The sequence below is a fragment of the Trachurus japonicus genome, chromosome 5 (genome assembly GCF_045865225.1).
Source record: "Trachurus japonicus isolate A0001 chromosome 5, Traja_1.0".
Taxonomy (NCBI): domain Eukaryota; kingdom Metazoa; phylum Chordata; class Actinopteri; order Carangiformes; family Carangidae; genus Trachurus; species Trachurus japonicus.
The window spans coordinates 18739209-18762199 of record NC_140911.1 but is presented as its reverse complement, the minus strand read 5'-3'; the positions used below and the strand labels follow the sequence as shown (position 1 = coordinate 18762199).

Sequence of the window (22991 nt, the reverse complement as noted above, 5' to 3'; positions counted from 1 at the left end):
GGTCACATCAAAAATCATCATGTAAGTTCTACTGTGAAAAATGTGTGATTAATATCTGTGTGTTCACAGTTGAATGAGTTATGACTGGTGAGGAGTGAGTTCTCAAAAGTGATATTATGCATTTGAAAGATTAATAATTAACCATCAAAGATCCATGCCGTATCCACAGTATGGCTGAAATTTAGCAGTTACTGTATGCTAAGTCCAGCATTGTCCCAACTCAAAAAATGAATAAATGAAATGAAATGAAATATAGTGACTGTCGTGCCCTCCTTTAGTCGCTCTGCATGGGTGTAGGAGACTGTTTGTGAAGCGCTCTGAGAAACAAACTACTGTCCATATGCTTGTCCACATTCGGGTGATGTTCCAGTTAATAGTCAAAAGTTACAACAAAAACATAACTGCAGTGATGCAAAAAAGAAATGATAATGCAATGCTGCTGGAAAACAAAAGGAGTGAGGTGACTGAGCGAACAAGCGAGCGGTAAAAACCGCATGACCTTCCATCCCATGATGCATCACCTCATTACCTACATCCCTGCTTAGAAAGAAGCTGCCATCTGTGGAGACCTGACGTAGACAGACAAATAAACAGATGTGGCTCCTATTGGCTACATAGGCTGCACAGCACAAATTTGTATATGGACTGTGAAAGCAGGACAAGCAAGCTGTGAGATAAATAACCCACACTTATCTGCTGCAACATAAAATGACTACATTTGTAAGGGGCTTTCTAGTCATAATATATAATGTACTATGCATGGTTAATCAGGGGACATACAGGAGAAATAAGGGTTAAATCTGACCTCTGTAAAAGACAGGAAACTCTGCCCTTAACTCTTTTTTAATCTTTAATTTGTTTTGCTTCTAAGAAATTGCCAATCAGCTTGATCAGGAAATAGACAGAAACACAAAATGTTGTTAAAAGAGGGAGGGAGAGAAGGGGGAGTCAGACGGAGACTGACACATAGAGCTGTGCTGACATGGCTCACCTACGGGCGCTGCTGCTGCTGCTGCTGCTGTGGACTTCAGGTAGAACTTGTACTGTATTTTTTTTTTGCAAATTGTAAATGTATTCAAATGGTATAATAACAATGTAATGTAGTAATCACAGGACATGACAGAACCACAAGTCATGTCATTATAGTTGCCCAAACGTTACTATATAAATAAATAACATGGAATTAATATAGTAATGGATGTAGAAGCTGCACTTATGGGGGCAAAGGCTAGCAGACATGCCTGTAACATCTTGTATACACACATAACACAATAAGATGTTTTTTTAACATGTGTGATGTGAGTGACTTAGAGATGGAATAGGTTTTTCTGCTCTTATTTCATTTGAGTTGAGTAGTGCATTAAAACACCAATTGTGGAAAGGAGGTGATTTCAATATGCTGATCTTTTACAACCCACCACATTAACACTTCTTCATTATGGGGTGCCGTGGGTAAAGCTGCTCACGCTGAAAATAACAGCAACATTTTGTCACATTTAGCCTCAAACCATGTTTAAAAAAGTGGTGTGAATTTTTGAAAGTCACTTTTTAGCACATTTAACACATGCTAACTTTATGAAATAGTTACATCTAAATATTAAATGTTACACCTAAATGTTAAATGTTAAATATAAATACTAAATCTAAATGTTAAATCTAAATCTAACATTTAACATTTTAATTTAGATTTTTTAGATTTAGATATAGATTTAGTATTTAGTTTTAACATTTAACAATTAGGTGTAATATTTAATATTTAGATTTAACTATTTAATACATTTCAAACTTAACAAATATTTTGTTAAATGTGCTAAAAAGTGACTTTCAAAAATTCCATACCAAAAATAATAAAAAATACCACTTTTTTTAAACATGGTCAAGTCAAGTCAAGAGATCTTTATTGTCCCCGGAGGGCAATTTGCGGTGCAGCCTGCAGCAAAAAAAAAAAAACACAATAGTGTAATGGTTTGAGGCTAAATGTGACAAAATGTTGCAGTTATTTTCAGCATGAGCAGCTTTACAAACGGCATCCCATATTATGGTCTGTAAGTAAAACTTGCATTTGTAAAGTAAGTGCAGTGGCCAAATAAATGTGGTGTAGTATAAAGAACAATATATATTTTTTAAATGATCTACAAACAAACACACACACATGAGAAGGAGCCGTTATTATGTTGGTTATTACTAGTTATTATCTTCCTGCTTTCCTGTTTCTCTTCACTCTGACAATGTTGGCAAATGAATCACATTATAGGCGGCCTACTGTTATTCAAGTTTACTGTTTGTGATGTTATGTTCTGATGTGAAAATATGACCCTTCATTATTTGGCATTTTGACTGTTCTGCACATGAAAAACAACAAACTGCACATTTAGCCTACATTTTCACACACACATTCTAAATGTCTGTAACATTCACATGCTGAAACATGTGAAAGTCAAAATGTTTTGGAAGTTATTTTAAGGACTCTATAATGAACTGGATTAAAGAACTTGTGAGAATGCACGAGTCCAGGTGATGTTCCTTCTAGTTTCTTTGTTGATTAAGAATATTGAGGGTGTGAGTGTGATAGATGATTATGTGTGTATATGAAATGTGTGTGGAAGATCTTTACTGGACTATGGTGTAGGCTACTGATCTGTACTGGTCTATATACTGGTCTACTGTATAACAGACCGTTGCTAAGTAAAACAGACTGTTGCTACTAGGGGTGCCGCTCTGATCAGAGTAGCACAGAGCAGCCCCAGAGCGATCTATGGCTCTGAGCAGCCCTTGTTCGGTCTTTTCCCCACACCTTGTTGAGCAACAGTAAGCTGTAGATAGAGCATTAGTACCATAAGCACATTATAGAGGTGTTGTCTCAGTCTGCAGCCCCATCTCTGCTCCAATTGAAATGCTGCTTCAAGTGGATGTTTCTGATTTTCTCCTTAGGACTCCAGGCTGCAGTAAACAACCAGGCAACAGGTAAACAGAGAGCAAGAAGAGAGATAAAGGTGCCACTGATTGAGGCAACAGTGTGTCATCCAGGGCCTGGGCCTGTATTCACACAGCATTTGGTCTCCTTACTGATATTCTCAGTATATGCTCTGGGCTGAGGTGTGAAAAGCTCCACCATCCCCTCTTACAATGAATATGGGCCCTGGTTCCAGCTGGATGCTGACAACAAAACTTAAACCATGCTCCACAATTATTTTCCCAAACAATGATCTAAAACCACTGTCTCTCTCTTTAAAGGGATAGTTCACCCAAAATTCAAATTTCACTCATTATCTACTCACCCTCATGTCAACTAATAGCCTTGTAAACCAGCCTCTCGCGGAAGTGCATTTCATTTCATTTCTCGGGAGAGTCTGGCCTCATCCCCATTCTAAGCGTTTGGACTGAAACCCTCAGAAGGCCGAGCCAATCAGCGTCGCCCGCTGTGATTGACACAGCACGTTGGCCAATCAGGGACCGACTGGTGCAAAGCCCCGTCACTACACCAACTTGCTGATTGGCTGAATGGGGTTGTCTGTCAACGCTACTACCAAAGATATTAAACCGTCTTTGCTACTACTCCCGCCCACCCCAAACGCTTGCAGGGGGGATGAGGCCAGACTCTCTGAGAAATGAAATGAAATGCATTTCCGCGAGAGGCTGGTTTACGAGGCTAGTCAACTAAGGGCTGGGAGAAGTTTCAGAGTCCTCCGTGCCTTCTTGGAGTTACAGCGGGGCTCGGCGCAGCACTGCATGTCCATATGACGGTTGCGAATGGGCCTCACTTTTCTTCATCCAAAAAGACATACCAAAAAACATCCAAATACCTCCATGCTGCTCGTCTGTAATGTCCCTCTTGTATTGAAGCCCCAACATGAGAAATTGTTCCGAAAAAATTAAATAAGCCTATATTTCAAGCTTGTTTGTAGCGGAAGCTCCCAGTGTCTCAGTTCACTTCTTTGCCTGTACACAGTTCCGGCAGAGCAACACTGGGAGCTTCCATACAAACAAGCTTGAAATATAGACTTATTTAATTTTTTCGGAACAATTTCTCATGTTGGGGCTTCAATACAACAGGGACATTACAGGCGAACACTCTGGAGGTATTTGGATGTTTTTTGGTGTGTCTTTTTGGACGAAAAAAAGTGAGGCCCATTCACAACCGTCCGTATGGACATGCAGTGCTGCGCCGAGCCCCGCTATAACTCCAAGAAGGCACGGAGGACTCTGAAACTTCTCCCAGCCCTTAGTCCACATGAGGGTGAGTAGAAAATTAAATTTGAATTTTGGGTGAAGTATCCCTTTAAAATGATACTTCTGGCTTTTAGAAGTAGGATTGTGTGAGGTAATTATCTACGGTGGGTGTCTTACCTGTGGACACAGAAGCTGTGTGATGAGATGCCAAGTGGCTAATGCATGTTCTGCTGCCATCCCCATCACAGCAGCTCATTTCTCAGCTGCTGCCTTTCCAAACCAGGAAAACACTGGCTATTAATCAGAACCTCACACAACTCCACATCTAATGAATGCAGGCTTCATGAATGGAGATATGTTTAATGTGGATGGCCTCTCTCCTTATTTCCTCTCTCCTCACAACTACTCCTGCATCTCTCCTCCTGTCTGTTCTGGCACAAATAATCATATGAAGAAATCTGGTTAAAATGGGGTGCTGAGATCTGTATTTGATTGTTTGCATGTTGTATCCCATAATCATCCCTGTCCTGCTCCCCTCAGACATTCAGTGTAAATCTACAGTCAAGACTGACATTGTGCTGTTGGTGGATGATTCTGGAAGCATCAGCATGGAGCTTTTTCGTGACATCCTTAACTTTCTTTCGGCCGTCACTGGAAGCTTTGACATCGGCCCGGACAAATTCCAGTTTGGTAATATTTTTTTATATTCCAGACATTTGTTTGGATTATGTCTTGTTGTTGTGTTTCTACTTTAGTTCCGTTTTTTTCTTCAATGCTATTTCACTGTTTTTAATTTATGTTATAATAATATGTTTCTAATGCTTGTACGTAAGTCTCAAGCAAGCACTTTGTGTTGTCTTGTAGTTGAAATGACAGACAAAAACACATGCTCTGCCTTACCTGTAGGTCTGACGATGTACAGTAATGACCCAAAAACCATTTGGGAGCTGAATACCCACAGAACCCAGCAATCCCTGCAGAAAGCCATAGCCAACCTGAAACACAGCGGCGGAGGCACCGAAACAGGTGATAAACCATCATGTTGTCACGTTGTCCAAACCAGATTCACACCAGAGAGGGGCTGTGGCAGTACTTTGGTTGAGTACAATAATTGTTGAACAAAGTGTGAACAGGACACAACAAGAAACTTTATTTAAATTTTCAATGTTTTTGAGTTCCTTCAGAAAAGAGACTTCAGATCAAGTTGTTAAAAAGTTTTTAACTTAGTCTGTCACCATAAAAAGCAGCAGAGGGTCTAAGGACAGAGGATGTTGTTACGATGCCATGTAAAGCCCTTTGAGACAAACTGTTTGTAAAAACGGGCTATACAAATAAAATTGCCTTGCCTTGCCTAGCAGCAGCAGCAGCAGCACAGCACTTAAAATGACATGTTAATAAATGACAGTGTTGATTTTGTGACAGTAACAGTGTTATAGTATTAATAATAATAATAATAATAATAATAATAATAAACACCTTAGGTTACAGGTTGTATAGATTGGCGTACAGATTCATACTAGGTACATTGGTACAAGGAAAACATACTTTATAAATAGGCCTTAACATGATTAGCACATTAATGATTTGGCTAACAGTTATAATCATGAGAAACATACAGAGACCAGGAGGCTGAAGCTAATATGTACTTTCACAACAACTGGGGCTACAAGTAGCCTTAACTCTGGACATTGTTTTTTTGTTTTTTTCTAAGTGTTTTTGGGGGCTTTTTTTGCCTTTAATGGAGTCGAGAGAGAGACAGGAAATGGTGGCAGTGAGGACTATAGCCTCAACACATGGGGCCGGTGCTCTACCATCTGAGCTAAAAAAAATTGCCCCGTAAAGACAAGACATAGTTTAAAGCTACAAAGGTGTTACTGTTTCAATTTATATAATAACTAAAATAAAATGATCATTTTGATTATTCTTTTTGTTTGTGCCCATGCTCATTTTCAAGATTTTACCTTCTGATTTGCACTTTCTGACAAAATCCGTCTATTACTGTACTCTCATACAGGAAAGGCTCTGGACTACATCTACCAGAGGAGCTTTCAGCCTCATGTGGGAATGCGTACAGAGTCCCGTAAAATTGTTGTCCTGATCACAGACGGAGAGTCTCAGGACGATGTTAGATCCCCATCACAGAATCTAAAAGACAATGGCATTGAGATCTACACTGTCGGTGAGTGAGTGGTAATGTGCAAAAAATCTTGCACCAGCAGGTGAACGCACATTTGAACCAGCATATAACATCAGGAATTATGAAAAGATCATAATGATGTAGGCTATGCAGACTTCATGTTGTTGCTGATTTTCTTAGTAAAATAAATAAATAATTACAGCTACATGCTCATCAAGTCCATGTTAAAATTTAATTTAAAGGTGCAATATGTAAGAATGTGGCCAAAAACGGTTACTGCAGTCAAATTCAAAACACAGGGATCTCATTTTTTCTCCCAGTCGTAGCGGCAGCTCAGTGGACCAGACTGGAGGCTGAAATGCCACTGACGCCGCCGTGACTAGGAGAGAGGGCTAGGTCTTAAACATGATTTGCAGTCTGCAAAAAATGATTTTTTAATGCGAATACTCTGGCTGTACAATTGTTGTTGGTGAGTTCATCATGTTATATGAACATTATTCCTGAGTATAGCGACTATCCTGCCCTCTTGTAGTCACTCTGCATGGGAGTGGGAGACTGTTTTTGACGCGCTCAATAAACACTGTCCAATGCGCTGGTCCAGGTTGGGTGAGGTTCCCGTTTAATAAACAAAAAGGTTACAACAAAATATGACTGAATTAATGCAAAAGAAACTAATTAAGTGCTGTGGCTGGAAAACAAAGGAGTGAGCGTGGCGAGCGGTAAAAGCCGCGTGACCCTCCACCCCATGCGTCCCCTCAGTGGCGCCGCCAGGATTCAATTTCAATGTACGCACAGAAACGGCAAATAGGCTGCAACAATTTTTTTTTCGGGGGGGGGGGGGAGGGTCGCTGTGCCCATCATGCCACGTATCAATGGGACTTGTCATAATATACTGCACAACTGAAAATATTGTTGCGACCCCGCAGTAATGTTGTTGTGATGTTTAAGTTGTGTGATTCCTGACTGACTGTGAATGTGTACGGGCAGGTAGGGTATGGTTGGATGAGAAGCTGAGGGGCCGGGGTGAGTGTGAGGAAGACAGTGTGTGTAGGTGAGTGAGGAGGAGCAGAGGAAAAAGTGAGAGAGCTGTCAGATAAGTTTGTGTTATGTTGTTGTAGTTACGTCGGGTCAGACGCTACAATATCAATAACAACATGTGCTTAACATAGACGTCGGACGCGAAATAGCCGCGGAGCGGAGCCAGTTTCCTTTCGGTGCCGTTAACCGACTGTGCCAGATGCGCCAGAGCGCGCACCTCTGTGCCAGGCTCGCGCTCTGCAGCGGTTTGTGTTGATTCATCTTAACAGAGCGCGTGAGAGATTAACACACACAGGCTACACACATACGGGTTACACATACCCACAGACACACAGCTGATGGGCCGAGGCTCCCCCAGTGGGGGCTCAACCTGGAATCGGCACTTATGAGTCCATAATCGCGGTGCAGACGAGTGAGTTTGGAGCTAGAGAGGAGAGACCTTCATTATCGCTGCTCTGCTGCGTGTTTGTGATCGTGGGTTTGGATCTCTCTCTTTTTTTTTTTAAATGCCTGGAAAAGGCTCAACTGTCTTTTTGACATTTCTATACTGGACCGGGCGTAATCATCACATAGCGGTAGTGTAATAGGCGCCAGAAATCAAAAAGAGACAGATGACATGATGTAAACGACAATCACTGGCTTTTACGTTAGGCTTCCACTGATTGGTTTAACAATCAATGAACTCAGCACGTTTAGCCTGTTACAAACAACAAGCGTCTTTATCACACCCGCTCAAAATAAACAAAATTGCTTCTTTTTTTTTTCCCACCTATGAAAAAAATTGTACGCACAGTGCGTACAGGATTCCGGCTGGCGGCGCCACTGCGTCCCCTGACTTCCTGCCCCGTGCTAGTAATAAAGGAAACTCTATACTGCCACCTGTGGAGACCTGACGTAAACCCCAAAGACAGACAAATAAACGTATGTGGCTCCTATACTGAGTCTCTGTGACATATTAGGAGGATTTTACGGCCAGTTGCTTTAGATTTCTTGCATACTGTACCTTTAACTCCACTTTTACTTTTGAGAAACAAGGTGAATTAAAAGCCAGGTAGGTTATTAGCCTACAGTGTGATAGGAGGACATATGCTCATTAGCACTTGAAACAGAAACAGTCATGACCAACCTACTATTGTTAGAGCAGCAGGCTCCACATCACAGAAAGAAACCTCCTCCAGGCAGAAGATCTCTTGCAGGAGACTGGTCCACTGACCTGTTCAGGTGCAGGTGATCTCTACAGGGGAGTTTATGGCTACTGAGACCTGTCATCGGGAGATCAGGGATCGGGCAGGTGTTTCACAACCCTGTTTTAATTATAATTCCTCAAACGCTGATGCTCAGCAAACTGTGATTAAAATAGCATTTCATGAGTTCGCTGGGTTTCTTCATGTAGGCTAATCGGTGCAACTGATTGCACACATATGTAGCCTATGTACGTGCGTCCGGACCCTGCATCCACCAATGATTACACTTTTATCAATCACAAAACCTCACTCTAATAATGTTCAGATAATTCAGGGGTTCCCAAAGTGTGGTACGCGTACCCCTAGGGGTACGGCGTCCAGAGCATTTGGACCTGAGTGAGTAACAGAGTTACACAGAACTAGACGCACGTAGGGTGAATTTAGCCGTAAGAGTTTAAAACGGCGATATTAACGGCAACACTCCTCTCTCATCTCCTCTCTTTTTCTCTGCTGCCTGCGTGTGTGTGTGTCGTGGGGAGGAGGGAGGGGGGAGCCCCGCCCGTCAGACGAGAGGAGGTGTATTGTAATGAATGTAATGAAACAATAGCAAGACATTAGACACTGAAATTGCTTTTCATTTAATAAAAAAAAACTAAAAACATATGTTATAAGTCCTTTTGATTATAATAAAAATAAAATAATGGAAAAAAAATAAGCTGCTGATTTATTGAATATGATGTCATATTGAATTTATTTTCCTGGGTATTGGTATTGAGTTTGAAATTTTAGTATTGTGACAATCCTACAACTCTGTAAAGACACATTTGGCCACAACAAACACCAAAACAGCCAGAAACAACTAAAATGCAGGAGAATATGTGTAAAATGTCTTTGTACAAATTGAAGAGAGAAATTGAAATGATTTTCATTTTGTAATCAGTTGTGTTACATTCTATATGACCACTTTTGGAGAATCATCAACACGTATGAGGGGGGGGGGTACTTGTGGTATGGCAAAAAGACAAAAAAGTTTGGGAACCACTGAGATAATTGATGGTGCTGCCCTCTCCCTGTTGAATGTAGTAATGTCAGTAAAGTTCCTCTTCTTGGTCGTCCCATGTCTCTCTGTCGTAAAGTGGGCAGGACGAGGCCTCTAAAGCAGGAATCTATCGGGGCGTGCCATTTAAATTTTCAGCCAGATTTATCAACACCACGCCAGTTTTACACCAAAATCGGCAACGTTTTGTAAACCATAGGTGACACCTTGGGCATGCTGATCTACACCAGATCCTATGCAAGTTTGATAAATGAGGGCCATTGTGAGGAAAACATATTTGAATGACTTTGCAAACCTTTTATTGTTTCAAGTCTCATAGTCATCTCACTTTTTTTTTTCTTTCAGGTGTGGGAGATGTGTCCATTCTAGAGCTGTTGTTAATTGCATCTGAACCCAAAGAATCTCACATGCACGTGACTGATTCCATTTCAACGATCACAGATGACCTCACCATGAAGCTCTGTTCCAGTAAGTAAGTAGGCAAACATACAGCAGAAACATTCAAAACAGGGAGTGGAACAAAACAACCCTAACCCTATGAAACAGAGTGCGTCTGGTGTTCACTTATAGCCTGCCACCTAATTTACCTAGTTTCCAGTGACTCCCGGTCAACCATGTAGAGTATAGCTACCTCCTGTTCTTTCATAGATGTGTACTTAAGAGAGGTATGTTCGCTTTGTAATCCAATTTACCTGTTATGTGCCAATATCCAGAAAATAGACCTATTTCTCAACTTATTCTTATTCAAAATCATACAATGAAGTAACATAATAAACCCCTGTGTGGGGAAAGCTATAGCCTTTCAAGCAGGGTGCAACTTGCTGGTGGGAATGGAGGGGATTCAGGCTCTTACACCTGCCAGAAATTGATTCCAGCTCCTCATGTTGCACAAAAGGGGGTTTCTGCCTCAAAATTACTTTATGTTCTTCACCAAACATGGTCTTTTGTCTTGGTGTTTAGCCAATGAGTGGCAATTTGTCATTGGCTATACAGCACAGAGCAGCCCCAGAGCGATCTATGGCTCTGAGCAGCCCTTGTTCGGTCTTTTCCCCGCACCTTGTTGAGCAACAGTAAGCTGTAGATAGAGCATTAGTACCATAAGCACATTATAGAGGTGTTGTCTCAGTCTGCAGCCCCATCTCTGCTCCAATTGAAATGCTGCTTCAAGTGGATGTTTCTGATTTTCTCCTTAGGACTCCAGGCTGCAGTAAACAACCAGGCAACAGGTAAACAGAGAACAAGAAGAGAGATAAAGGTGCCACTGATTGAGGCAACAGTGTGTCATCCAGGGCCTGGGCCTGTATTCACACAACATTTGGTCTCCTTACTGATATTCTCAGTATATGCTCTGGGCTGAGGTGTGAAAAGCTCCACCATCCCCTCTTACAATGAATATGGGCCCTGGTTCCAGCTGGATGCTGACAACAAAACTTGAACCATGCTCCTCCATATTTCCTTTACCCTAACATCCTTTACAATGATCTAAACCACTGTCTCTCTCTTTAAAGTGACATTTCTGCCTTTTAGAAGTAGGATTGTGTGAGGTGATTATCTATGTCTTACCTGTGGACATAGAAGCTGTGTGATGAGGTGATAAGTGGCTAATGCATCTTCTGCTGCCATCCCCATCACAGCAGCTCATTTCTCAGTTTGTGTGTTGATGCCCATGCTGCCTTTCCAAACAGAACCTCACACAACCCCACATGAATGCAGGCTTCATGAATGCAAATATGTTTGAAAAGTTACAACAAATGTGGATGGCCTCTCTCCTTATTTCCTCTCTCCTCACAACTACTCCTGCATCTCTCCTCCTGTCTGTTGTGGCACAAATAATCATATGAAGAAATCTGGTTAAAATGGGGTGCTGAGATCTGTATTTGATTGTTTGCATGTTGTATCCCATAAGCATCCCTGTCCTGCTCCCCTCAGACATTCAGTGTAAATCTACAGTCAAGACTGACATTGTGCTGTTGGTGGATGATTCTGGAAGCATCAGCATGGAGCTTTTTCGTGACATCCTTAACTTTCTTTCGGCCATCACTGGAAGCTTTGACATCGGCCCGGACAAATTCCAGTTTGGTAATATTTTTATTGTCTCGTACTACTACTGCCTCTTTGTACGACACATTGTGAAAGTGTATAGGGCCTACACACTGGCCTTCAGAAATTACTATTAGTGAAAGTGCAAAATCATGGATGTAATCAGAGCAGGAAAAAAAGGCCTCTCTGATTTTATTAACACTGTTATAAAGAAATCAAATGTACACAACTATATGTTTCTCCTCTGATGCATTTAGTCTCTGTGTTTGTGTCAGTTTGTCTGTGTTGTTACTCTTTCCTCCAGTTCACTCCCCTCTCTCCAGATGTTTGTTTGGATTATGTCTTGTTGTTGTGTTTCTCCTTTTGTTCCTTTTTTTCTTAAATGTTATTTTACTGTTTTTATTTTTGTCTGTCATACAGTGCTTTAAGTGGGCCGGTACTCACCGGTACGGAGTACCGGCACTTCTAGATTTTAACCCCCGGCGTACCGGGACTTTTTACGGCGTACCGGGGAGTACCGGGAGTCTGGACATACTCTGTCCTGTTCTCATTCTCTCTGACCGATTTGTGATAGTGATGCCTCTTTCACCCTGAGCGCCACGGTTCTGTTGCCCTGTTCTCCGCTGCTCCTCTGTCTCTCACTGAGGGGCGGGGCTGCCGCGCTGTGCGCTCTCTCATCCATGACTCTCTCACATGCACGTACGCCGCTGCCTCGTCATAGTATAACTCCATGTGTCCAGACGAGATGTGAATGTGGAGCGACTAAAACCTTCGTGAGTTACAGTGTAAAGCCATTTACATGACTTTCCAGTGGTAGCCTACCAATAAGTAGCCTTCCACTTACTGTATTCAACACGCTTAAATGTGAGTCATATTTCCCAAAATGCTTAACACTACTCGTTAACAAGAGCAGAGTAAAATGAAAGCTCTTACTGAGAAACACTGTGAAACTGTTGCTGTCAGCTTGTTAGAACAATGACAGCTGTCTGTGGAGGCTGTTTATTTGGCCACAAATCACAAAAACTTCTTGATTTTAGTGAAAATTTTAATTTGGCAATAATTTAGGACAGCAATTAGGGAAGGATAGAGATACTTTATGAAGTGGGTAAACTTAAAATAACAAATACTGATTCATTTGTCGTCATACATTATTCACAGATGGATTTTAACAAGAAAATACTTTTTAAAAATCTTTCTGGAAAGTTCAATTGAACGTTTTTCTTTTTTTAATCAACATCATATTTGAATGTAAAGTAGCCTGTCACTTAATGATGTGCTGGTATCGACCGCCCACCGCCTAATTTACCAGCCAACAGCTGAAAAGGGGAGTACCGGCACTTATTTTTTCCCACTTAAAGCACTGCTGTCATAATATGTTTCTACTACTTGTAAGTCTCAAGCAAGCACTTTGTGTTGTCTTGTAGTTGAAATGACAGACAAAAACATATGCTCTGCCTTACCTGTAGGTCTGACGATGTACAGTAATGACCCAAAAACCATTTGGGAGCTGAATACCCACAGAACCCAGCAATCCCTGCAGAAAGCCATAGCCAACCTGAAACACAGCGGCGGAGGCACCGAAACAGGTGATAAACCATCATGTTGTCCAAACCAGATTCACACCAGAGAGGGGCTGTGGCAGTACTTTGGTTGAGTACAATAATTGCTGAACAAAGTGTGAACAGGACACAACAAGAAACTTTATTTAAATTTCCAATGTTTTTGAGTTCCTTCAGAAAAGAGACTTCAGATCAAATTGTTAAAACATTTTTTATTTTAGTCTGTCACCATAAAAACTATGAAAAGCGGCAGCGGCAGCACAGCACTTAAAATGACATGTTGATAAGTGACATGACAGTGTTGATTTTGTGACAGTAACAGTCAGTGTAATATTATAATAACAATGAACACAGCTGATTGTGACAGGTTGTGTTGACTGGCGTAAAATCTGGGTACATTGGTACAAGGAAACAATGAGTGAATGAGGAGAAATTAAAAATACTTTATAGGCCTTAGTATGATTAGCACATTCATTATTTTGGTTATTATACCTAAACAGTTATTATCATGAGGAACATCCACAGACCAGGAGGCTGAAGCTAAAATGTACTTTCACAACAACTGGGGCAACAAGAACTCCATCAGATGCCAAAACTGAGCAACTCAGCAGCATTTTAAAAAGTGACAAGACATAGTTTAAAGCTACAAAGGTGTATTTACTGTTAAATTTTTTTATTACAACTAAAATAAAATGATCATTTTGACTGTTCTTTTTGTTTGTGCCCAACTGCCCATGCTTATTTTCAAGATTTTACCTTCTGATTTGCACTTTCTGACAAAGTCCGTCTATTACTGTCATACAGGAAGGGCTCTGGACCACATCTACCAGAAGAGCTTTCAGCCTCATGTGGGAATGCGTACAGAGTCCCGTAAAATTGTTGTCCTGATCACAGACGGAGAGTCTCAGGACAATGTTACATCCCCATCACGGAATCTAAAAGACAATGGCATTGAGATCTACACTGTCTGTGAGTGAGTGGTAATGTGCAAATTTCCCTGCTTCACCTTGGTCAGGGGGTCAGTTCCAGAGAGGTTAAGAGTGGATAAACGAACGTCTCCAAAGGACTGATGTTTCAATCATGATGTGGCCACAGGAAGCAGCATCTTAACATTGACAAATTACTGATTTGTTGATTCAGTCAGTTCTTTTGTGTAATGAAAATCAAGTGAGGAAGGACACAGGTCTTAGGATATTGGTATAAAAAGTGGACTCAACTAGACTCAGTTTTCTGAAGGAATCTGAATCAGTAGGATCAGTGTGCGAAATACCCATCAATATTCGGGGGGGTCCCTAACTCGCGATTGTTGCGCAATACCGTTATTTTTTTTTCTTTTTATAAAGTAGGACTATAACATTACAATAAGCCAAGAAAATTAGCCTATAGCCTAAAAAGGAGAGGCAAAGTTGTGCATTACAATGCAGAAAGTAATTGACGATAAATAGACGGTAATTCAAATAAATAAAAGACAATAATTGGCACCACACTGGCGCACTTGAACAATGAATAAATGCCAGGTATAGGAGACTGGCGCGCGATCAGGGCAATGCAGAAACGAATAGACAATAAATAAAATACAACAATTAAAATGAATGAAAGACACCAAACTCGTGCACTCGAATAACAACCAACTGTATAAATCTGGAGATCGGAGACTGACGTGCAATTATGTGCACGACGAGATCCTCAGCCTGCAACTATGACCGATCATGTAACCTTATCTAACCATCCATCTAGCAAATACGTTTAAACACAGCATTGAACACATCCACAAATCACATTCGTATAACGGGCCATCATAAAAATTGAAAAAGCACAGACAAATAGCTCACAACAGGTGCCTGGCCAAACAACACCACTGGGGGTTCAGGCCATAGTATGCTGAAGCAGGCTAGCCTCTTACCTCAAGTTATTTTCCTGCCTTATGTCAAGCCAAGGGTTGCGGTATTTCCATTACCCCACCTGCTTAGGTGTAAAAAAAAAAAAAAAAGAAAGAAAGAAAAAGAAAAGCGGCCAATCACCAGTGCTAGCAGCAGGGGCTGCGGCTACGTCTTCAGAGCACTCGGCCTCAACTTCACTTTCTTCGCAGAGGGTGGAGAGGAACGGGATCCTCTGTTCTGATAGCGAGTGGGCTCGACTCCTGCGCTGGGCTGGCGCACATGGCTAATTTGCATAATGCGCAGGTGACATGGTTCAGCTTAATGTTAAACGAATAAATGTTTTGAATTATGAATACTGGACATGGTGATCTTAAACACATTTAATTGACCACAATAAAATTATTGTATTATATTATTATTATTTTTTTTTTGACAAGATTGAGACCCCCCTCAGATTTTGCTTTTGAGTCTTTCAGGGGGTCTCAAGGGGTTAATCGGGGGGGTCCGACCCCCCCAACCCCCCCCGTATTTCGCACTATGAGTAGGATCCTCTGAGGAAATTAGTTTGTTACAATGGCCTTCATTTAGCTATCAAACATGCATACACTGAAAAAATGGGTGTACGCCAAATCTCCCGCAAGGATTGGCGTTTATCAATCTGAACGTGAGCATACAGTAGGGTATGCAAAAATCTCGCACCAGCAGGTGAACGCACATTTGAACCAGCGTTTAACATCAGGACAGAGGATGTGTCGTTTAATTATTAAAAAAACATAATGATGTAGTGATGCAGACTTCATGTTGTTGCTGTTTTTCTTAGCGACATAAATAAATAATTACAGCCACATGCTCATCAAGTCCATGTTAAAAATTTAACTCCACGTTTACTTTTGAGAAACTAAGTGAATTAAAAGCCAGATGTAGACAGACAGATAGGCTATAGTGTGATAGGACGGATGCTCATTAAACAGAAACAGTCATGACCAACCTACTATTGTTAGAGCAGCAGGCTCCACATCACAGAAAGAAACCTCCTCCAGGTAGAAGATCTCTTGCAGGAGGCTGGTCCACTGACCTGTTCAGGTGCAGGTGATCTCTACAGGGGAGTTTATGGCTACTGAGACCTGTCATCGGGAGATCAGGGATCGGGCAGGTGTTTCACAACCCTCCATCAGCTGAACCATGTAATCAGTGCTGACGGTTATAAAGTCACGTTCACAGCAGTAATTATAATTTCTCAAACACTGATGCTCAGCAAACTGTGATTAAAATAGCATTTCATGAGATCTCCTAGGCTGGGTTTCCTTAATTGGTGCAACTGATGTACACATATACATGCGTCTGAACCATACAGTCTATGGTCTGAACCCTCCATCCACCAATGATTACACTTTTATCAGTCACAAAACCTCACTATTAATGTTCAGATAATTGATGGTGCTGCCCTCTCCCTGTTGAATGTAGTAATGTCAGTAAAGTTCCTCTTCTTGGCCGTCCCATGTCTCTCTGCCGTAAAGTGGGCAGGACGAGGCCTCTAAAGTAGGAATATTTTGGGGCGTGCCATTTAAATTAGGGTCATTTTCAGCCAGATTTATCAACATCACACCAGTTTTACACCAAAATCGTCAACGTACACACCTTTTGTAAACCATACGTGACACCTGGGGCATGCTGATCTACACCAGATCCTATGCAAGTTTGATAAATGAGGGCCATTGTGAGGAAAATACATTTGAATGACTTTGCAAACCTTTTATTGTTTCAAGTCTCATAGTCTATTTGAGATCTCACATTTTTTTTCTTTCAGGTGTGGGAGGTTATGTGCCCATTTCAGAGCTGTGGTTAATTGCATCTGAACCCAAAGAATCTCACATGTACTATGTGCCTGATTCCTTTTCAACGATCACAGATGACCTCACCATGGAGCTCTGTTCCAGCAGTAAAAGTAGGCAAACATACAGCCCTGCACAGAAAACATTCAGAACAGGGAGTGGAGCAAACACTTTATAAAACAGTGTGCGTCTGGCGTTCACTTAGCCTGCCACCTAATTTACCTAGATTTCCAGTGACTCCTGGTCAACCATGTACTTTCACAGATTGTAGAGCGTACCGTAGCTACCTCCTGTTCTTTCATAGATGCGTAATTGAGACAGGTATGTTTGCTTTGTAATCCAATTTACCTGTTATGTGCCAATATCCATTTCTCAACATATTCTTATTCAAAATCATACAATGAAGTAACATAATAAACCCCTGTGTGAGGAAAGCTATAGCCTTTCAAGCAGGGTGCAACTTACTGGTGGGAATGGAGGGGATTCAGGCTCTTACACCTGCCAGAAATTGATTCCAGCTCCTCATGTTGCATGAAAGGGGGTTTCTGCCTCAAAATTACTTTATGTTCTTCACCAAACAGATAATTCAGATACACTTAGGTCTTTTGTCTTGGTGTTGAGCCAATGAGTGGCAATTTGTCATTGGCTATACACCAACAACAAGACAAAAGACCGAGGTGTATCTGAATTATCTGTTTGACTCCCTGATGAAGGCTTGATGCAGAAAGCGTCATAGTCATTTTAAACATGTCACTGTGACAGATTAGATTAGATTAGATGATGTCAGATTAATTAAAGGCATTTTTATTTACTCAAGAGAGTGCCTTGGAGTTTTTCTTTGTTTTTCCAAATATTTGTTCACAACTACTTGTGTCAGGGCATGAATGAGCTGTTTCTCTGTCTGCAGAGTCTGTCCGGCTGGTGAATGGGACCAGTCAGTGTTCAGGCAGACTGGAGGTCAAGTTTAACCAGTCTGACCAGCGCTGGTCCTCAGTGTGTGAAGCTGATTTTGACCAGCAGGATGCAGAGGTGGTCTGTAGGGAGCTTGGCTGTTTAGCTCCTTCAGTCCTCCAGGGGGGGCTCTATGCAGGGGCACAGGCCCCAATGTGGACCGGTGAGTTGCAGTGTGAGGGCAATGAGTCAGCTCTCCTGGACTGTAGAAGCTCAGACTCAGCTAGAAGCAGCTGCTCACCTGTCAACGCTGCTGGACTCACCTGCTCAGGTAGAAGTGGAGCTGCAGCTTTGATTTGTGTCCTTTTACCCTGAGCAGAGTCATTATCACTTGATGTTTTTGCTGATGAGTCTCCTCTTTGTGTTCAGAGCCTGTCAGGTTGGTGGGAGGAGCCAGTCGCTGTGAAGGTACACTGCAGGTGAAACGGAAAGTGTGGAGACCAGTGCAAAGTGATGACTGGACCCTGAAGGATGCAGCTAGAGCCTGTAGAGAGCTGGACTGTGGCTCTGCTGTTCAAATAAGACAGGGAAAGTCCTCAGAGGGCCTTGTATGGGTGATCAGGTCTGACTGTGTTCAGTCTGAATCTAGCCTGAGGGAGTGTTCATCCTTGGAATTATCTCGCTCTCGCTCTGGCTCTCGCTATCCCTCTCGCTCTCGCTCTGACTCCCTGAACATCACCTGCTCAGGTAAGCTTATTAGAGACAATAATTTCAGTGTCTTTCTTCCTCTGTCACAGGGACTGTGGCAGAAATGTACAGTGACACGTTCTCACTTCATAACTTGATCTGCTTATTTGGTAGAAGATGTTGAGACAGCATCATAAGGTAGAGAGTGTGCGAAACCTAAAGTTCCTAGGAGTCACAAATGTCCACAGCACATATAAAAACTCAAATAATGAGTTTGGTAACTGGGGATTAGCTGATTTGCAGTCATGAATGATCAAACAATGTTCTTACGATCACATCAAATAACTTTTATGAGGTGTTCACCTACCAGTAGTAGTAGTAGTACTGCACTGGTCGTACACTGTAGTATTATTAGAATTAGGCTCATGGGGCGGTGTTTAGCTCAGTTGGTAGAGCACCCGCCCCATGTGTTGAGGCTATAGTCCTCACTGCAGGTGGCGCCGAGGGGCCCTATTCTGTGTGCCATCTCCCCCCTCTCTGCCTCCAATTTCCTGTCTCTCTCTGAACTATGCTGTCATTAAAGGATGAAAAAGCCCAAAAAATATATTTAAAAAAAGACTTAGACTCATTTTGTAATGATTCTGTGATGTTACCAACAAGTGTCTTTTATAGAAGAAGAACTTTATTTGTCCCCATAGGGAAATTGGTTTTCGACATAACCATGGACGTTTGGCACCAACTTAAACACAACATAGTGAGACACAGCAAAAACACACACAGGCACAGCACCATAGAGCCACCTCCTCACGCTCACGCCTTGAATTAGGTGCAGAGTGGGGAAAGGGAGGAGCACTACTGCTGGAGTAGTGCACAAAAAAGAGAAGGAAAAAAAGGTGCATCAGCTGTTCAGTAGCTTGATGGCTTGTGGGAAATATGAATATTATATCTGGATATTTTTTTTGTAAATGAGGGTGGGCGGTGTCATCGCCCAGACGGCAGCAGTTTGAATGAGGAAGCAATGGGGGTGCTTCTGGTCAACAATGATGTTGTCTTCAGGGCTCTGCCCTTGTAGATGCACTCCAGGCTGGGAAGTGCAGTCCCTATCAGCTTTGATGCAATTGTGACTGTCTTTCTCAGAATTTTCTTTTTTGTCTCTGTGGCGTTTCCAAACCAGCAGATGATACAGAATGTTAAACACTTTAAATAAAAGCACAGTAACACATTTCCAACATTTGATTGTGAACGTTAAAAGACAGCAGATGGGCAGCGAGTCTTGTGCAGCGCCCGGCGCAGCAATAATTTCAGGAGCCAGCCTACAAAAACACTTTGCTTTCATTTCACTTTCCCTCCAGTAATTACTTTTGTATATTTGTCCAATATAAACTCACAGAAAGCTAGCTGTCATGCCAGGTGAGCAGAGCATGACCCACCCTACGCTGCCTCTGATTCACCACCTGTTGTTCTTACCCACTTCCAACCAGGCTCTCCCCTGAGAGGCAATGAGCACTACTCAATCAAAGTCACACCTGGACATATCAAGGCCTCACTGAATCGTCAAAATGTGATACAGCACACATGTAGAGACTTATCGTATTTGTTGAGTTTATTGTCGTATCTCATGACCTGTTTTTACACAAATTGCTTGGTTGCAATTTATGTTACAGAACTATGATGTTATGGTCAGTTTTTAGCCTTTATGCAGACGTTCAAGAGTTACCTGAGTGGATATACAGCATATACCTCAGTATCACGCAGACTAATAGGCTACTACTCATGTTATGACACCTGGACTGTGAGTTGCATTGGTGACAGAGAAGGAAGTAATTTCTGGACACATACTGATGACTTCAACATTTGGCAGCCTGGAGAAAAAGGGTCACTGTTAAATATAAATATGTCTGTCTCTGTCTGCAGAGTCTGTCCGGCTGGTGAATGGGACCAGTCTGTGTTCAGGCAGACTGGAGGTCAAGTTTAACCAGTCTGACCAGCGCTGGTCCTCAGTGTGTGAAGCTGATTTTGACCAGCAGGATGCAGAGGTGGTCTGTAGGGAGCTTGGCTGTTTAGCTCCTTCAGTCCTCCAGGGGGGGCTCTATGCAGAAGCACAGGCTCCAATGTGGACCGGTGAGTTGCAGTGTGAGGGCAATGAGTCAGCTCTCCTGGACTGTAGAAGCTCAGACTCAGCTAGAAGCAGCTGCTCACCTGCCAAAGCCGCTGGACTCACCTGCTCAGGTAGAAGTGGAGCTGCAGCTTTGATTTGTGTCCTTTTACCCTGAGCAGAGTCATTATCACTTGATGTTTTTTGCTGATGAGTCTCCTCTTTGTGTTCAGAGCCTGTCAGGTTGGTGGGAGGAGCCAGTCGCTGTGAAGGTACACTGCAGGTGAAACAGAAAGTGTGGAGACCAGTGCAAAGTGATGACTGGACCCTGAAGGATGCAGCTAGAGCCTGTAGAGAGCTGGACTGTGGCTCTGCTCTTGTAATAAGTCAAAGGAATTCCTCAAAGGGGTCTGTGTGGAAGATCAGGCCTGACTGTGTTCAGTCTGGATTTACCCTGAGGGAGTGTTCATCATTGAATTCCTCTGATCACACCCTGGAAATCATCTGTTCAGGTAAGCCTGAACATCAGTGGCACCATGTGTGACAATGATCTTTACAGTGTCACAAGGACTGTGGTTGAAACCTTTCCAAAAAACTCTAACATGATCAATTTGCATCTACTATGCCCTTATTATTCATTGTATTAGTTCTTCTTCTTTTTTAACTTGATAACTATTATTTATCATATTTATATTAACATTTACACATTTATCCCCATCTGAGTCAAAATTGTCCATAACTGAAGTACCAGAGACTGCCACACAAAGCCTGGCTATAATGCTGATGGACCTGAGAGCAGACCACAACCCACCTGACAGGTTCTGTCATGGGCACTCTTAGTTGGTTGGGACAGAGCCTTTTCCATTGTTTCCCCAACCCTCTGGAAGTCCTTCCTTCCAAAAATCCACAACTAGGACTCTCTGCACTCATTTAAAAATCAGCTCTAACCCCACCTTTTCAAGAAATCATACAAGTCCTGAAACCCACTGCATCTCAATTTGTGTTTGTGTTTGTTTTTTCATTTTTAATTTTAGGAAATGCTTAATGTAAAGCATATCTGTGTGCCTTAGAAAAGCGCAATAAAAATCTCATGTATTATTATTATTAATAATATTAAACTCTACTTGGAAACTGATTATTAATATTCAGCCAATCATCTTTCTGTTTACAGACTTGCTGGTTCAGCCAATCATCTCTGTGTCCTCGTCCGAGCATGGGGTTTCCGAGGCCCATCAGCTGAGGGATTCACGTGTGTTCATGGGCTCCAACTTCAGCATCAGTTGCTCCATCGAGCCACAGTATCCAGGAGGCTTCTTCCAGCTCAACTTCTCCTCCTCTGACACAACATACGACTACAACCAGCCAGCTGTCAATCACTCTGCCAACTTCCTGATTCCTGATGCAGATCACACCCACCAAGGAAACTACAGTTGTGTGTATCACATTGAGATGTTTTCCCACAACTTTTCCTCTGAGAGCTGTCAGCTTTTCGTCACTGTCTCAGGTAAGCTGAAGCACAGAGTCAAGTTCAAGTTCATGGATGGGTTACCTGACGGTAAACTGTGTTTTATCAGATCCAACTGGTCCTATCATCCGACTGGTCGTCCTGCCACTTAGTCTGCTGTTGATGACTGCTGTCATCTATTTCATCAATAAGGTACCGTGCACATCTTTGTTGACCAACATGAAGCTTGTTTATTGAACTGAAGACTGAGGCGATGCACCAACTCACATCTGTGTGTCACCCTGTGTTTCCAGGCCACCAGGGGGCAGAAGCCAGGCCCCACAGGAAACCATGGTAGCCATTAGCATAAATACCATGTTTTCACAGCTGACAGAGGACCATGTGGAGAAGGAGACACCCGGGCAGCAGAGTAACACCTCCAAGGAGTTTGCATCAGATGCAGATTGATCAGCTACCACTCATGTGTCTATCAGCTCAGTCAAGTTATCTGACATATTTACTCAAATGTTTCCTACTGATAAAAGTTAAAGCAGAAGTAAGCGATCCGGTGGTTTTGGCTAACTTCCTGTCAGCAGATGGAGTTAGCAGTCCCCGCCCTCGTCCCTACGTCACCACATTCACGCGCATCCCTTGGCTGCACACACAGAGAGGACCGCCCCTTTATGCTGTTCTCTCTCCTCATTGGATAAAGGTTGTAGGATACAAGGAAAGTTTTCTCCTCGGCTTACAGCAGAGCAGAGTGACTGACAGACCCGTGTTTCAGACCAAACACTCTATGTAAGTGATTGCCGGAAGATATAACTATTTAAGACTTATATTAACACAAAAATTCCACTTACTTCTGCTTTAATGCAGCATTTTCAGAACAGTTGTTTGGTGCTTTTATTCCCCTGAAACTGGTGGGGTTTTTTTTTTGTTTTTTGGGGGGTATTTTTTGCATTTATTTGATAGGATAG

At 42.2% G+C, this 22991-nt stretch overlaps 1 protein-coding gene across 1 annotated transcript; it reads left to right on the top strand.

Moving 5' to 3' along the window:
- Positions 1-982: 982 nt before the first annotated feature.
- On the top strand, positions 983-22561 carry LOC146987450 (uncharacterized). The gene is made up of 15 exons (XM_085777898.1): positions 983-1031; positions 4711-4860; positions 5077-5196; positions 6185-6349; positions 11516-11665; positions 13093-13212; positions 13990-14154; positions 16873-17004; positions 17787-18119; positions 18218-18535; positions 20390-20704; positions 20804-21082; positions 21742-22074; positions 22145-22227; positions 22329-22561. The coding sequence occupies exons 1-15, from the start codon at positions 983-985 to the stop codon at positions 22377-22379; spliced, it is 2763 nt and encodes a 920-aa protein (XP_085634024.1). The 3' UTR covers positions 22380-22561.
- Positions 22562-22991: the final 430 nt, after the last annotated feature.